This window comes from Nerophis ophidion, linkage group LG04 (genome assembly GCF_033978795.1).
Source record: "Nerophis ophidion isolate RoL-2023_Sa linkage group LG04, RoL_Noph_v1.0, whole genome shotgun sequence".
Classification (NCBI taxonomy): Eukaryota; Metazoa; Chordata; class Actinopteri; order Syngnathiformes; family Syngnathidae; genus Nerophis; species Nerophis ophidion.
In genome coordinates, this window is record NC_084614.1 from 2,082,093 (window position 1) to 2,099,783 (window position 17,691).

General features: G+C 42.0%; 1 protein-coding gene across 1 annotated transcript; it reads left to right on the forward strand.

The window, feature by feature from the left end:
• Positions 1–752: 752 nt before the first annotated feature.
• LOC133550703 (antizyme inhibitor 1-like) lies at positions 753–16,201 on the forward strand. The gene is made up of 10 exons (XM_061896698.1): positions 753–942; positions 7,955–8,098; positions 8,167–8,563; positions 8,620–8,792; positions 12,784–12,997; positions 13,057–13,119; positions 13,186–13,327; positions 13,397–13,497; positions 15,744–15,934; positions 15,992–16,201. Exons 3-10 carry the CDS (start codon positions 8,249–8,251, stop codon positions 16,053–16,055), a joined length of 1,263 nt encoding a protein of 420 aa, XP_061752682.1. The 5' UTR covers positions 753–942; positions 7,955–8,098; positions 8,167–8,248; the 3' UTR covers positions 16,056–16,201.
• The last annotated feature ends 1,490 nt before the right edge of the window (positions 16,202–17,691 follow it).

The following is a 17,691-nucleotide window of genomic DNA, read 5'->3' on the forward strand; positions in this document are numbered from 1 at the left end:
AAAAGACAATATAACATACATCCTCAAACCTGGATGCATATGCAAATATGCAATATATTTATCTGTACAGTAATCTATTTATTTATTGCTTTTTTTTATCCTGCACTACCAAGAGCTAATGCAACATAATGTTGTTGTTATTTGTACTGTAAAGTTCAAATTTGAATGACAATAAAAAAGGAAGTCTAAGTCTAAATATATAAGTTACTTTGAATCCAAAGACATGCACCTGGGGATAAGTTGATTGGCAACTCTAAATTGGCCCTAAAGCGGTAGAAAATGGATGGATGGATGGAATTTAAAACCCTGGCGCTGTTTTGTACTGCTTTTGTGTTTTTGTACTTACTTTGATTATTATTTCTCAACTGTTTGTAAATGTTAAAATGTATAAATAAAGGTTTGTAAAATAAAATAAAATAAAATAAAATAAAATAAATAAATAAATAAATAAATAAATAAATAAATAAATAAATAAATAAATAAATAAATAAATCCATTTAGAAAAAGCAAACATCAGACTACGTCGCAGTGCAAGTGCGGAAGTACGTAGCTGCTAATGCCGACAGCCGATTGGCTGACTGACCTCTTCTACTTCCGGCCTGGAGAGTTTTTTTACATCTCCTCATTGGCTGACGAGTCTGGGCAGACCACGCCTACGAGCCGGTGCTGACATTTTCTACTTCCGGCTTTGGAGCGTGATAGCTCTCCTCATTGGCCGACGAGTGAGGGCAGACCACGCCCACGAGACGTTGCTGACCTTTTTTTCTACTTCCGGCCCGGAGGCCTCAGCTTCAGATCTTCTCCGACACCGACCGCAGCCGCCCGGCGGATAATGGCCACAGCAGCCCTGGATCTTTCTTTCCGCCTTGGGACCACTACTCTTTAAAAATTCCGCCGAAAAAGAGAAGACGATTTTCCAAAACATTCTGGCCGTTATCTCACGTAAGTGGAGCAAAGTGTGTTGTGGGGGGGGGGGGGGGGGGTTAACATGGCGGGCTGTTCTTTCTGCCTCCATGACTCCATGACAGTCTCTCTATATGTATATATATACATATACATATATGTGTAAATATGTCTTCATCGAGTGGGAATACTATTCCTCCCATGAGTTGAGCGCCTTGGTTCTATTGGGTAGTTTTATTCCAGCGTTGCCGAGGTTATTTATAACGTGTGCGGGTCTATGACGTCACCACTCCTTTCCCCCCCGATGGCCGCAGATGTGACGTCACCACACCTTTGCAGTTTTTATTTCACCTTCGCAATCCAGCATTCTGATCGCATTTGGCGAGTTGTGGCACTGCCCGCGCGCATGCGCACTCGTCTCTTTGGAGCGTCGTTATTCAAATAATTCCCACAGTAGTCAATCAATGATTATTTATATAGCCCTAAATCATTAGTGTCTCAAAGGGCAAGTTTAAGGCCTACTGAAATGAGATGTTCTTATTTAAAGTGTCATACTTCATCATTTCACCATATTGCCATATTTTTGCTGAAAGGATTTAGTAGAAAACATCCACGATAAAGTTCACAACTTTTGGTCACTAATAAAAAAGCCTTGCCTGTACCGGAAGTAGCAGACGATGTGCGTGTGACGTCACGGGTTGTGGAGCTCCTCACATCTGAACATTGTTTACAATCATGGCCACCATCAGCTAGAGCGATTCGGACCGAGAAAGTGACGATTTCCCTATTAATATGAGCGAGGATGAAAGATTTGTGGATGAGGAAAGTGAGAGTGAAGGACTAGAACAACTGACTGTACAACTCCTCTCTGGGGCGGGGGGGCGAGGGGTACTAGGATGACAGGGGATGCAAAACAATAACAGTGCAATACGTTTTCATAACATGGTCACTACTGCCTACTTTGTCTTGTTATATTCTTATTTTACTGTTATATTGTTATTCCCATTGTTGCTTTTTAGTTTTTATTCCTATTGTAATATTTCTCTATTTTGTTTCCATTTAAACCCCCATTATTTACTTTTTACTTTTATTTAAATTGATCTCAACTCTGTTCACTGCTGCTGGAATTTTAATTTTCCTGAAGAATTGCGCCAGCGCCCCCCGCGACCCCGAAAGGGAATAAGCGGTAGAAAATGGATGGATGAAAATGGATGGAATTCTCCTGGAGGAATCAGTAAAGTACAATCTATCTATCTATCTAGAAGAAAAAAAAAAGGCGGGGGCAGTGGGAGTGATTCAGATGTTATTAGACGGCAGTATAGCTCGGTTGGTAGAGCGGCCGTGCCAGCAATTTGAGGGTTGCAGGTTCGATCCCCGCTTCCGCCATCCTAGTCACTGCCGTTGTCCTTGGGCAAGACACTTTACCCACTTGCTCCCAGTGCCACCAACACTGGTTTGAATGTAAAAATTAGATATCGGGTTTGACTTTGTAAAGCGCTTTGAGCCACTAGAGAAAAAGCGCTATATAAATATAATTCAATAAAAAAAAATAGACACATTTACCAGGATAATTCTGCAAAATCCCTTATCTGCTTATTGTTTTACTAGTGTTTTAGTGAGATTATGTAGTCATTTTTAATTTTCCTGAAGGAATCAATAAAGTACTATCTATCTATCATACATGAAAGTCGGAGGGGTGTGGTGACCGCCAGTGTCTCTGAGGGAAGCCATGGTGGAGCCAAGAAAGTCGTAGCTGCCTCTTTGACAGCTGCAGGAGGAACGACACAAGCTCCGCTCATGTTTACGGTAAGAGGTGACTTATTACCACAATTTTCTCACCGGTGGACATGCGGTAGAGAAACATGTTCGCTTGACCACTCTGTTCCATAGTAAAGCTTCACAACAAACAAGGAAACACCGACTGTGTTTGTGTTGCTAAAGGCGGCCGCAATACACCGCTTCCCACCTACATCTTTCTTCTTTGACGTCTCCATTATTAATTGAACAAATTGCAAACGATTCAGCCACACAGATGTCCAGAATACTGTGGAATTATGCGATTAAAGCAGACTACTTTTAGCTGGGATCAGGCTGGAAAAAAATGTCCACTACAACCGGTGACGTCACTCGCACGCGTCATCATTTCGCAACGTTTTCAACAGGAAACTCTGCGGGAAATTTAAAATTGCAATTTAGTAAACTAAAGCGGCCGTATTGGCATGTGTTGCAATGTTAATATTTCATCATTGATATATAAACTATCAGACTGCGTGGTCGCTAGTAGTGGCTTTCAGGATAATCGCATAATTCCCCTGTGTTCTGGACATCTGTGTTGCTGAATCTTTTGCAATTTGTTCAATTAATAATGGAGACGTCAAAGAAGAAAGATGTAGGTGGGAAGCGGTGTATTGCGGCCGCCTTTAGCAACACAAACACAGCCGGTGTTTCCTTGTTTACATTCCCGAAAGATGATGGTGAAACGTTTCTATGGAACAGAGCGGTCGAGCGAACATGGTTCCCTACCACATGTCAACCGGCAGGTTTTGGCGGGAAAATGGTGGCAATAAGTCGGCTCTTACCGTAGACGTGCGCGGAGAGTTTGCGTCGTTCTTCCTCTTGTCTCCTCCCACTGGCCGCCCCCGACCGTCGGATGCTTACACCGTGGAGGAGGGGAAAATATTAAAAATTCTTGCTTCGTCGAGAAACGTGGGTTCCCTCAGAGACACTGGCGGTCACCACACCCGTGGCCACACCCCTCCGACTTTCAGTTACGACCATATAATCTCACTAAAAGACTAGTAACACAATAAGCAGATAAGGGATTTTCCAGAATTATCCTAGTAAATGTGTCTAATAACATCTGAATCGCTCCCGCTGCCCTCGTCTTTTTTTTTTTTTTTGTAATCCTTCACTTTCACTTTCCTCATCCTCGCTCAAATTAATGGGGAAATTGTTGCTTTCTCGGTCCGAATCGCTCTAGCTGCTGGTGGCCATGATTGTAAACAATGTTCAGATGTGAGGAGCTCCACAACCCGTGACGTCACGCCCACATCGTCTGCTACTTCCGGTACAGGCAAGGCTTTTTTATTAGTGACCAAAAGTTGCAAACTTTATCGTAGATGTTCTCTACTAAATCCTATCAGCAAAAATATGTCAATATGGTGAAATGATGAAGTATGACACATAGAATGGAGCTGCTGTCCCCGCTTAAATAACAACATCTCATTTCAGTAGGCCTTTAAAGTGTCAGATGTGCTCCTGCTGCCAGAAGTAAACAAAGCATGTTTTTGTCTTTCACTTGGGGCATTAATGACGTCTGAGCAAGTTCATTTCAAGGTTTAGGACAAACTGTGTGGGAAATCAGCTTCTGCAGGACGATATAGTGACCTAGAAATTATTGACAATAAAAATGATAATACATAATAATGCTACAAACGTGTATATTTTGACATTGTAATTGGAATGTTAACAAGTATCCAAGTTAAATAAAACATCCATCCTTCTTCTTCCGCTTATCCGAGGTTGGGTCGCGGGGGCAGCAGCCTAAGCAGGGAAGCCCAGACTTCCCTCTCCCCGGCCACTTGGTCCAGTTCCTCCCCGGGGGATCCCAGTCTTCACAACGTGTCCTGGGTCTTCCCCGTGGCCTCTTACCCATTGGACGTGGCATTCTGACCAGATGCCCAAACCACCTCATCTGGCTTAAATAAAACAATTAAAATAAAATATACTATTGGCAAAATGTTTAACTTGAATAAGAATCACAACCCAAAACAATAAAATAGTTATCGTGACATACCTTAATTTTTATCTGTAAAGGTAGTAAAACGGCTGATCCAACAAAAAAGAAGTCATGGTCATACTTACATACCTTAATTAATTGTTTCAAAACGACGCAATGTAGTATCTGTTAGTCTATAAAATGGCATGTGTGGTGAAAGATTAGTTAAAGTACCAATGATTGTCACACACACACTAGGTGTGGCAAAATTTGTCCTCTGAATTCGACCCATCCCCTTGTTCACCCCCTGGGAGGTGAGGGGAGCAGTGAGCAGCGGCGGTGCCACGCCTGGGAATCATCTTTTGGTGATTTAATGATGTAATTCAACCCTTAATGCTGAGTGCCAAGCAGGGAGGTAATGGCTCCCATTTTTCAGCTGGGGTTTAAACTCACAACCTACCAATCTTAAGGCGGACACTCTAACCACGAGGCCACTGAGTAGGAAGATCGCCATATTATCCGGATTAAAAAAAAACGCACCAGTATATAAGCAGCACCCACAGAATTTTAGAAGAATTACACAAATATTTTACAAATGTTTATTTACATGCCTTAATTGTTTCCCAACGGTGCCTGTAACACGGCAGTAAAACGGCTGATCAAACAAAACAGAAGTCATGATCATAGTTACAAACCTTAATAGTTTCCAAATGAAGCAATGTAGTATCTGTTAGTCTAAAAAATAACATGTCCCGGCCCATTTGGTGGAAGATCACCATATTTTCCAGATTAAAAAATGCACCAGTATATAAATTGCACCCACAAAATTTTAGAAGGAATGAATATATTTCCATATTTTAGCCACACTCGACTATACGTCAGTGATATAAATGTAGTGAAATTAGTTATTTACACAAATATTTTATTAATGTTTATTTACATGCCTTAATTGTTTCCAAACGGTGCCTGTAACATGGCAGTAAAACGGCTGATCAAACAAAACAGAAGTCATGATCATATTTACATACCTTAGTTAATTGTTTCCACATGAAGCAATGTAGTATCTGTTAGTCTACAAAATAACATGTCCCGTCCCATTTGGTGGAAGATCACCATATTTTCCAGATTAAAAAATGCACAAGTATATAAGCCGCACCCACAACATTTTGGAAGGAATAAATATATTTCCATATATTAGCCACACTCGGCTATATGTCAGCGATATAAACGTAGTGAAATTAGTTATTTACACAAATATTTTATACATGTTTATTTACATGCCTTAATTGTTTCCAAACTGTGCCTGTAACACGGCAGTAAAACGGCTGATCAAACAAAACAGAAGTCATGATCATATTTACATACCTTAGTTAATTGTTTCCACATGAAGCAATGTAGTATCTGTTAGTCTACAAAATAACATGTCCCGGCCCATTTGGTGGAAGATCACCATATTTTCCAGATTAAAAAATGCACCAGTATATAAATTGCACCCACAAAATTTTAGAAGGAATTAATATATTTCCATATATTAGCCACACTTGGCTAAACGTCAGCGATATAAACGTAGTGAAATTAGTTATTTACACAAATATTTTATTAATGTTTGTGTACATGCCTTAATTGTTTCCCAACGGTGCCTGTAACATGGCAGTAAAACGGCTGATCAAACAAAACAGAAGTCATGATCATATTTACATACCTTCATTAATTGTTTCCAAATGAAGCAATGTAGTATCTGTTAGTCTACAAAATAACATGTCCTGTCCTATTTGGTGGAAGATCACCATATTTTCCAGATTAAAAAATGCACCAGTGTATAAGTTGCACCAACAACATTTTAGAAGGAATGAATATATTTCCATATATTAGCCACACTCGGCTATACGTCAGCGATATAAACGTAGTAACATTAGTTATGTACACAAATATTTTATAAATGTTTATTTACATACCTTAATTGTTTCCAAACGGTGCCTGTAACACGGCAGTAAAACGGCTGATCAAACAAAACAGAAGCCATGATCATATTTACGTACCTTAATTAATAGTTTCCAAATGAAGCAATGTAGTATCTGTTAGTCTACAAAATAACATGTCCACTCCCCATTTGGTGGAAGATCACCATATTTTCCAGACAAAAAACACACCAGTATATAAGTTGCACCCACAGCATTTTTTAGAAGGAATAAATATATTTCCATATGTTAGTGACAGCATGTACAAATATGCATGAAAACACTCCGACAGACATTTTTTTACTGATCAATTATTATTATTATTATTGTGGTATGTTCTCAAAAAGTACTTACACACTTAAAGCTTGTAACCGTTTTAAAATAAATAGACACTGTTACAAAAGCTACTATTTTCTGTGCTGCCTGTTGTTGTTTGGGTCTTAGTATTTGATGTTTTAATGGTTCTAAATATTGTTTCAGGCTTTAACTCGTGATTAATCACAAAAAATATTGCATCAATCATGCGAACAGAGTGTCCGCCCTGAGGTGGGTATGTTGTGAGTTGAAACCCCGGCAGAGTCATACCAAAGACTATAAAATGGGAGCCATGACCTCCCTGCTCTGCACTCAGCATCAAGGCTTGGAATTGGGGGTTAAATCACCACCACTGCTGCTCACTGCTCCCCTCACCTCCCGGGGGGGATCAAGGGTGATGGGTCAAATGCAGGGAATAATTTTGTGTGTGCCAATCATTGCTATTTTGACTTGAACTGGCATGAATCCTGCAACATATTTTGAGCCAACCCCCTTTTTTTGATGAGGTCTGTGCAAGAATGGCTGAGGAGACTCCAACTGCTACAAAATAATCCATCACTGTTAAGAACTTCAGACAAAAGCAATGTTAGCAAAGGTTGTGCATATATGTGAACACATGTTGGGCTCCTTTAATTATGCATGTCAGTTATTTATTTCAAATTTTAAAAAAAATCTTTTTACAGCCCTAATTTTAGCGTGACAAATGAAATCTATGATTATTATTTCTTATTTGCGGTGGGCGTCGTACCCTGTCCGACGGTCCTTGAACGCACCCTGAGTGTATACGAGGGCTTGTAGGTCTAATGTACACAATTACACAGCAGACTGTTTATAACTTTAAAATATGTCCTTTCTTAGTGGGGAAAGATGTTAATGTCTCTTGTTTTCATGTTAGCATTCAAGCTAGTGAGCTGTGTTGAGTTGATCAAAGTGCAGTTATGCATCATTTTCATTTAAAGCGCTAATGCTAAGCTATGTTAATACATATTACTGACATGGGAATTTCTGACATTGCCACGAGGAATGCGATGTTAAATACTTGGTGTGTGTGCGCGCGCAGGGCTCCCCCGTCTCTGCACAGGTGTATGAGCGCTACCCAGAGGGCCTAGGGGCGGCTCTCTACCGGGAGCACTTCGACTTCAACGCTGAGCCGCCTTGGGATCCTAGCTGATAGCGGGACCGGTCCCACCCCTGACTTGTCCATGTGAGTCCCGCACGCCGCACCGCAGGAGGCCACGCCCCCCTCATTTAACCGGCGCTCTTCTCTCCCAGTTTGTTGCATAACCCCAGGACCCCCCTCGGCTCGCTCGTCACCCGTTCTTTATGATTTTTGGCTCTCTGGAATACGGTTAGGATGAAAGGAGTCGCCGGCTACAGCGTGGAAGTCTTGGAGGGCGGCGCCACCCTGCGAGATGTCCTGGAGGAGCGGGCACTGGTGGGCACACGCACCTTCACGGGGCACGCTGGTCCAGATAACAACATGAGCGCCTTGCAGGTGGAGAAGAGCGCCTTCATGGTGGCCGACCTGGGCGCTGTGATGCGCCAACACGCCCGCTGGCAGAGCGCCGTGCCGCGGCTGCAGCCTTACTTCCCGCTCAAGTGCAACCGCAGCCCGGCGGTCTTGGAGGTGCTGGTCTCCCTGGGCCTGGGCTTCGTCTGCGCCAGCAAGGTGAGCCACCGCTGCCCCGCCTCCGACGGCTCACTGACTGGTTTGTGTGGGACTAGGCGGAGGTCAAGCTGGCGCTGGAGCACGGCGCCTCGCCCGACCACATCATGCTGGCGGGCGTCTGCAAGCAGCTGGCGCTCATCAAGAGCGCCGCCCGGAACCACGTCCAGCTTCTGGTGTGCGAGAACCAGGCCGAGCTGTCCAAGATTTCCCGTGTCCACCCGCACGCCAAGTAAGTCACCCGCGTCAAGTTGGCCCCGCCCCCACCCTGTCCAGACCTCATCAAACTGGCCCCAATCAGTGCTGTTACAGTTTTTTTTAATTAACATTTTAGGGTTTATTTCTATGAGATGCACCCACTCAATTTCAGACACCAAATATTCACCTTATAATAGTCACACCGGACTATAAGTTACAAGTATATACCTTGTGGAATAACTGATTTATTACATACCTTAATTGTTCCAAATGAAGCATCTGTTAGTCTACAAAATAACATGTTTTTCCCCCCATTTGGTAGAATATTACCATATTTTCCAGACTGTTTTCCACCGGACCCACTAAATTTTACAAGAAATAAATATATTTCCATAGATTAGCCCCATCGGACTATAAATCACAGATATGTACGTTTTTTAATGAGTTATTTACACAAAAATATTCTGTAAATGTTTATTTACATACCTTCATTGTATCCAAATGAAGCAATGTAGTATCTGTTAGTCTACAAAATGACATGTCCTCCCCCCAATTTGGTGGAAGATTACTGTATTTTCCAGACTACAAAGCACACCAGTATATAAGCCGAAACAACTCAATTTTACCCCCCAAAAAATGTTTTTCCCATATATTAGCCACTCCAGACTACAAGCAGCAGATATATACTTTGTGAATTGAGGTATTTACACAAATATTGTGTAAATGTTTATTTACATACCTTAATTCTTTCCAAATGAAGCATCTGTTAGTCTATAAAATAACATGTTTTTTCTTCCATTTGGTAGAATATTACCATATTTTCCAGTCTAAAAAGCGCACCAGTATATAAGCCGCACCCACTAAATTTTAGAAGGAATAAATATATGTCCACATATTAGTATATTAGCTGCACCGGACTATAAGCAGCAGATATATACTTTGTGAATTGAGTTATTTACACAAATATTGTATAAATGTTTATTTACATACCGTAATTGTTTCCAAATGAAGCATCTGTTAGTCTACAAAATAACATGTTTTTTTTTTCACCCATTTGGTAGAATATTACCATATTTGCAAGACTATTTTCCACTAGTATACCCACTAAGTTTGATAAGAAATAAATATATTTCCATATATTAGCCGCACTGGACTATAAGCAGCGTTGTAAAATGGGTTATTTACACAAATATTGTATAAATGTTTTATTTACATACCTAAATTGTTTCCAAACGAAGCATCTGTTAGTCTACAAAATAACATGTTTTTCTTCCATTTGGTAGAAGATTTCCATATTTTCCTAATTAAAAAGCGCACCAGTATATAAGCCACACCCACTAAATTTGAGAAGAAATAAATATATTAACCGCATCGGACTACAAAAGGCATATTTATACTTTGTGAATTGAGGTATTTACACAAATATTGTGTAAAGGTTTATTTACATACCTTAATTCTTTCCAAATGAAGAATCTGTTAGTCTACAAAATAACATGTTTTTTTTCACCCATTTGGTAGAAGATTTCCATATTTTCCTGACTAAAAAGCGCACCAGTATATAAGCCACACCCACTAAATTTGAGAAGAAATAAATATATTTCCATATATTAGCCACACTGGACTATAAGCAGTGTTGTAAAATGGGTTATTTACACAAATATTGTATAAATGTTTATTTACATACCTTAATTGTTTCCAAACGAAGAATCTGTTCGTCTACAAAATAACATGTTTTTCTTCCATTTGGTAGAAGATTTCCATATTTTCCTAATTAAAAAGCGCACCAGTATATAAGCCGCACCCACTAAATTTTGGAAGAAATAAATATATTAGCCACTCCAGACTACAAGCAGCAGATATATACTTTGTGAATTGAGGTATTTACACAAATATTGTGTAAATGTTTATTTAAATACCTTAATTGTTTCCAAATGAAGCATCTGTTAGTCTACAAAATAACATGTTTTTTTCCCCCATTTGGTAGAATATTACCATATTTTCCAGACTATTTTCCACCGGTATATAAGCCGCACCCACTAAATTTCAGAAGAAATAAATATATTTATATATATTTGCCACACCGGACTTTAAGCAGCGTTGTGAAATGAGTTATTTACACAAATATTGTATAAATGTTTATTAACATACTTTAATTGTTTCCAAATGAAACATCTGTTAATCTATAAAATAAAATGTTTTTTCTTCCATTTGGTAGAATATTACCCTATTTTCCAGACTAAAAAGCGCACCAGTATATAAGCCGCACCCACTAAACTTTAGAAGGAATACATATATGTCCATATATTAGTATATTAGCCTAAGCAGCACATATATATGTTGTGAATTGAGGTATTTACACAAATATTGTGTAAATGTTTATTTACATACCTTAATTCTTTCCAAATGAAGAATCTGTTAGTCTACAAAATAACATGTTTTTTTTCACCCATTTGGTAGAATATTACCAAATTTTCCAGACTATTTTCCACCAGTATATAAGCTGCACCCACTAAATTTGAGAAGAAATAAATATATTTCCATATATTAGCCGCACTGGACTATAAGCAGCGTTGTAAAATGGGTTATTTACACAAATCTTGTATAAATGTTTTTACATACCTAAATTGTTTCCAAACGAAGCATCTGTTAGTCTACAAAATAACATGTTTTTCCCCCCCATTTGGTAGGAGATTTCCATATTTTCCTGACTTAAAAGCGCACCAGTATATAAGCCGCACCCACTAAATTTGAGAAGAAATAAATATATTAACGGCATCGGACTATAAGCAGCAGATATATATGTTGTGAAATGAGTTATTTACACAAATATTGTATAAATGTTTATTTACATACGGCGCCTGTAGCAGGGCAGTAAAACGGCTGATCAAACAAAACGTCAGTCATGCTCACGGACTCACTAGCTGCGCAAGCTAGCTCTCCAATCAGCTAAACAGACGCAATAACTCCACGCTGACCTTTTGCTGAACTTACTGAATCATTTGTGAACGTGAAAAGAATGCAAAAAGAATGTAAGTTAATAATACTAACACAGACACTTGTAAGCATGTTAGCTAATGCTAACGACGCTAGCTTGATGACATCACGATGGCCCGTACAAATATGCATGAAAACACTCCTACAAACATCACACATGGGACGATTTAGTAAGTAAGAATAGTTTTAGTTATATTGCAAAACTGACAAAAGTTGCTCGGAGTGATGAATGAAGAATCCATACGGGTAGGAACGCTATGGATGGCTAGAAAACGAAACGGCACTTGTACTTCCGGTTCAAAGCTTTAAGCGGCTGGTCACCCAGCAGCACCTGCAGTGAGCTAACTTGTCCAATAGATGGCGCCATAGCATGACCAATAGCACACCTTTTCAGTGTCTTTGCATCGGGTTCAAGAAAACCGTTTGATTTACTTCATGGACGTCGGCGAAGAAAAATCCATAAATTTGCCGCACTGTTTTATGAGCTGCAGGGTTCAAAGCGTAGGGACAAAACAGTGGCTTTTTTTCAACGTTTGATATTCTTGTGCTGAAACAGGCTTCACGGTGGCAGAGGGGTTAGTGCGTCTGCCTCACAATACGAAGGTCCTGCAGTCCTGGGTTCAAATCCAGGCTCGGGATCTTTCTGTGTGGAGTTTGCATGTTCTCCCCGTGAATGCGTGGGTTCCCTCCGGGTACTCCGGCTTCCTCCCACTTCAAAAGACATGCACCTGGGGATAAGTTGATTGGCAACACTAAAATTGGCCCTAGTGTGTGAATGTGAGTGTGAATGTTGTCTGTTTATCTGTGTTGGCCCTGCGATGAGGTGGCGACTTGTCCAGGGTGTACCCCGCCTTCCGCCCGATTGTAGCTGAGATAGGCGCCAGCGCCCCCCGCGACCCCGAAAGGGAATAAGCGGTAGAAAATGGATGGATGGATGATATTCTTCATGTACATACTTAAGGTCTTTTGAGAAGAGCATTTTGCAGCACAAAGGGGCGGGGCCACATGACACAGGTGATGTTGTCGCCCAGGTTGCTGCTGCAGTTGACCACGGACGCCCACGCGGCCGAGACCAGCGTGGCGTTCGGGGCGTCCCTGAAGAGCTGCCGCCACCTGCTGGAGGCCGCCAAGGAGCTGGGCGTCCAGGTGGTGGGCGTGGCCTTCCACGTGCCCACCACCTGCCAGGACCAGCAGGAAGCCTACCGCCACGCGCTGCTGGACGCCCGCTGCGTGTTCGACATGGGGGTGAGCGGCCGCCGTCTTGCCTTAGGCCCCTCCCCCCTCTGACCGGCGTTGTCTTGCAGGAGGAGCTGGGCTTCCACATGAACATCCTGGACATTGGCGGCGCCGACTTCCAGCTCCAACAGGTCTCAGCCGGGCGGGACTTTGCCCCAGAGATCAGGCGTGTTGACGTGTCGTTGTCGTGACAACAGGTGGAGTCCGACGTCAGCCCGCTGCTGGACGCCTACTTCCCCGCGCAGTCCGGCGTGCACGTGCTGGCCCAGCCCGCCAGCTTCTACGTGGCGTCTGCCTTCAGCCTGGCGGTCAACGTGATCGCCAAGGAGGCGGCTCCAGGTGGGTCACGTGTTGCGTCATCACCGCCCGGTCCTGACCTCTGACCTCTGACCTCACGTGCACAAACAGGCGAGCAGAAGGAGTTCCTGTACCACATGAGCGAGGGCGTCTACGGTCCCTTCGCCGTCAAGCTCCTGGGGAACGCCATCTCCGCCCCGTCGGTGCACAAAGTATGTTTCACCGCCTTTCTGGACTTTTATTGACCCCATGATGTCACACATCCTTTTTTGAACGCAGTGAGCCCTCTTTTCACTCATTCACAATACAAACCCTGTTTCCATAGGAGTTGGGAAATGGTGTTAGATGTAAATATAAACAGAATACAATGATTTGCAAATCCTTTTCAAGCCATATTCAGTTGAATATGCTACAAAGACAACATATTTGATGTTCAAACTCATAAACTTTACTTTTGTTGCAAATAATCATTAACTTTAGAATTTGATGCCAGCAACACGTGACAAAGAAGTTGGGAAAGGTGGCAATAAATACTGATAAAGTTGAGGAATGCTCATCAAACACTTATTTGGAACATCCCACAGGTGTGCAGGCTAATTGGGAACAGGTGGGTGCCATGATTGGCTATAAAAACAGCTTCCCAAAAAGGATGGGGCGAGGTACACCCCTTTGTCCACAACTGCGTGAGCAAATAGTCAAACAGTTTAAGAACAACCTTTCTCAAAGTGACATTGCAAGAAATTTAGGGATTTCAACATCTACGCTCCATAATATCATCAAAAGGTTCAGAGAATCTGGAGAAATCACTCCACGTAAGCGGCATGGCCGGAAACCAACATTGAATGACCGTGACCGTCCATCCCTCAGACGGCACTGTATCAAAAACCGACATCAATCTCTAAAGGATATCACCACATGGGCTCAGGAACACTTCAGAAAACCACTGTCACTAAGTACAGTTGGTCGCTACATCTGTAAGTGCAAGTTAAAGCTCTACTATGCAAAACAAAAGCCATTTATCAACAACATCCAGAAACGCTGCCGGCTTCTGTGGGCCCGAGATCATCTAAGATGGACTGATGCAAAGTGGAAAAGTGTTCTGTGGTCTGACGAGTCCACATTTCAAAGTGTTTTTGGAAATATTTGATGTCGTGTCATCTGGACCAAAGGGGAAGCGAACCATCCAGACTGTTATCGACACAAAGTGTAAAAGCCAGCATGTGTGATGGTATGGGGGTGCATTAGTGCCCAAGGCATCGGTAACTTACACATCTGTGAAGGCACCATTAATGCTGAAAGGTACATACAGGTTTTGGAGCAACTAAGCGCCGTCTTTTTCATGGACGCCCCTGCTTATTTCAGCAAGACAATGCCAAGCCACATGTTACAACAGCGTGGCTTTGTAAAAAAAAGAGTGCGAGTACTTTCCTGGCCCGCCTGCAGTCCAGACCTGTCTCCCATGGAAAATGTGTGGCGCATTATGAAGTGTGAAATAGGACAGCGGAGACCCCGGACTGTTGAAGGACTGAAGCTCTACATAAAACAAGAATGGGGAAGAATTCCACTTTCAAAGCTTCAACAAGTAGTTTCCTCAGTTCCCAAACCTTTATTGAGTGTTGTTAAAAAAAAGGTGATGTAACACAGTGGTGAACATGCCCTTTCCCAACTACTTTGGCACGTGTTGCAGCCATGAAATTCTAAATGAATTATTTGCAAAGCAAAATGAAGTTTATGAGTTTGAACATCAAATATGTTGTCTTTGTAGCATATTCAACTGAATATGGCTTGAAAAGGATTTGCAAATCATTGTATTCTGTTTATATTTACATCTAACACCATTTCCCAGCTCATATGGAAACGGGGTTTGTATGTTTTATATGCCAAGTGTCGCCATTTGCAACAAAAAGTGTTTAGTTTTAAGTGACTCTTAGTTGTGAAAAGTAATCTTTAAAAAACTGATCTGCTGGCTCGCCGCAAGACTTTCAACATTTCTAACTCGGCTCTGCAGATTCACATCTTGATCATCTTGATGCTTGATTGGTCAGCAGCTACTAGGATTTCTTTCAGTTGGTAGAGTGGCTATGACAGCAACTTGAGGGTTGCAGGTTCGATCCCTAGTCACTGCCGTTGTGTCCTTGGGCAAGACACTTTACCCACCTGCTCCCAGTGCCACCCACACTGCTTTAAATGTAACTTAGATATTGGGTGTCACTATGTAAAGCGCTTTGAGTCACTAGAGAAAAGCGCTATATAAACATGATACACTTCACTTCACTTTGTGATGAGCGGCGAAACCATCACAACTGTGATGAGCAAAAGTGATGTTGTGCTTTACAGCCTAGACTTGGGTATTAGTGCCGACGTCGCCCCCTGCTGGTGATGAATTCTATTGAGACTATTCTGCATGTTCATGTGTGAACTGAAAGACGGGAGTGTGTTGTTTTTGCAACCCTTGCAGCACAAGTTGTGCGGCGAGGAGGCCTTGTTCCCCAGCAGCCTGTGGGGTCCCTCACTGGACCAGCTGGACCAGGTGGTAGAGCACTGCTTGCTGCCGGAGCTCAGTGTCAGCGACTGGCTCCTCTTCCCCGACATGGGCACCTGCGGCCTGGCCCCCCCGCACGTCTACTACGCCGTCACCGCCGCCGACTGGTGAGTGCGTGCGCTCGCCGGCGGGTGAACACCACGTCACCCTGCTGTCCTCCTCAGGTACCACATGCAGGAGGCCGGCGTGCTGCTGGAGCGCGCCACCGAGACCCTGACCGTGGTCTAGGCCCCCTCCTTCAGCCAACATTCCGTCCCTGCAAAGTTGTGTCTTCTGCTTCTATCGCCCTGTCGGATCAAATCGATGGTTATGCAACAAAATGGACGACTCCGGAGATGGAGCCCCGCCCCTTCTAATCTCTCACCTGATTGGCCGTCCTGTGTCTGAAGAATGGATGTCTTCACAACACAATATTATTAATATTAACTTTATTTTGTATTTATTGGATGGAGTTCAGCAGCTCTCTCCTAATAATATTAATAATAATAATAATGTTCATGTCGGCGTGTGCTTTGTCTTGGTGTTGCCGTCCGAGCGCTGAGGACTGAGAGCAGATGTTCTTCATGCGGCACTGGCGGACTTTCAGTGTTCTATGTAAATTGTGATTAATTTAATACATTTCTGACTGAAATCAGCTGTCCTGTGTCAGCGTGCTGCTGTCCAAAGTACTCAAGTAACTTATAAACACTCCAGTACGACTCCAAAGTACTCAAGTAACTTATAAACACTCCAGTACGAGTCCAAAGTACTCAAGTAACTTATAAACACTCCACTACGAGTCCAAAGTACTCAAGTAACTTATATACACTCCAGTACGAGTCCAAAGTACTAAAGTAACTTATATACACTCCAGTACGAGTCCAAAGTACTCAAGTAACTTATAAACACTCCACTACGAGTCCAAAGTACTCAAGTAACTTATATACACTCCAGTACGAGTCCAAAGTACTCAAGTAACTTATATACACTCCAGTACGAGTCCAAAGTACTCAAGTAACTTATATACACTCCAGTACGAGTCCAAAGTACTCAAGTAACTTATATACACTCCAGTACGAGTCCAAAGTACTCAAGTAACTTATATACACTCCAGTACGAGTCCAAAGTACTCAAGTAACTTATAAACACTCCAGCACGAGTCCAAAGTACTCAAGTAACTTATATACACTCCAGTACGAGTCCAAAGTACTCAAGTAACTTATATACACTCCAGTACGAGTCCAAAGTACTCAAGTAACTTATAAACACTCCAGCACGAGTCCAAAGTACTCAAGTAACTTATAAACACTCCAGTACGAGTCCAAAGTACTCAAGTAACTTATATACACTCCAGTACGAGTCCAAAGTACTCAAGTAACTTATAAAGACTCCAGTACGAGTCCAAAGTACTCAAGTAACTTATATACACTCCAGTACGACTCCAAAGTACTCAAGTAACTCATAAACACTCCAGTACGAGTCCAAAGTACTCAAGTAACTTATAAACACTCCAGTACGACTCCAAAGTACTCAAGTAACTTATAAACACTCCAGTACGAGTCCAAAGTACTCAAGTAACTTATAAACACTCCAGTACGAGTCCAAAGTACTCAAGTAACTTATAAACACTCCAGTACGAGTCCAAAGTACTCAAGTAACTTATATACACTCCAGTACGAGTCCAAAGTACTCAAGTAACTTATATACACTCCAGTACGACTCCAAAGTACTCAAGTAACTTATAAACACTCCAGCACGAGTCCAAAGTACTCAAGTAACTTATAAACACTCCACTACGAGTCCAAAGTACTCAAGTAACTTATATACACTCCAGTACGAGTCCAAAGTACTAAAGTAACTTATATACACTCCAGTACGAGTCCAA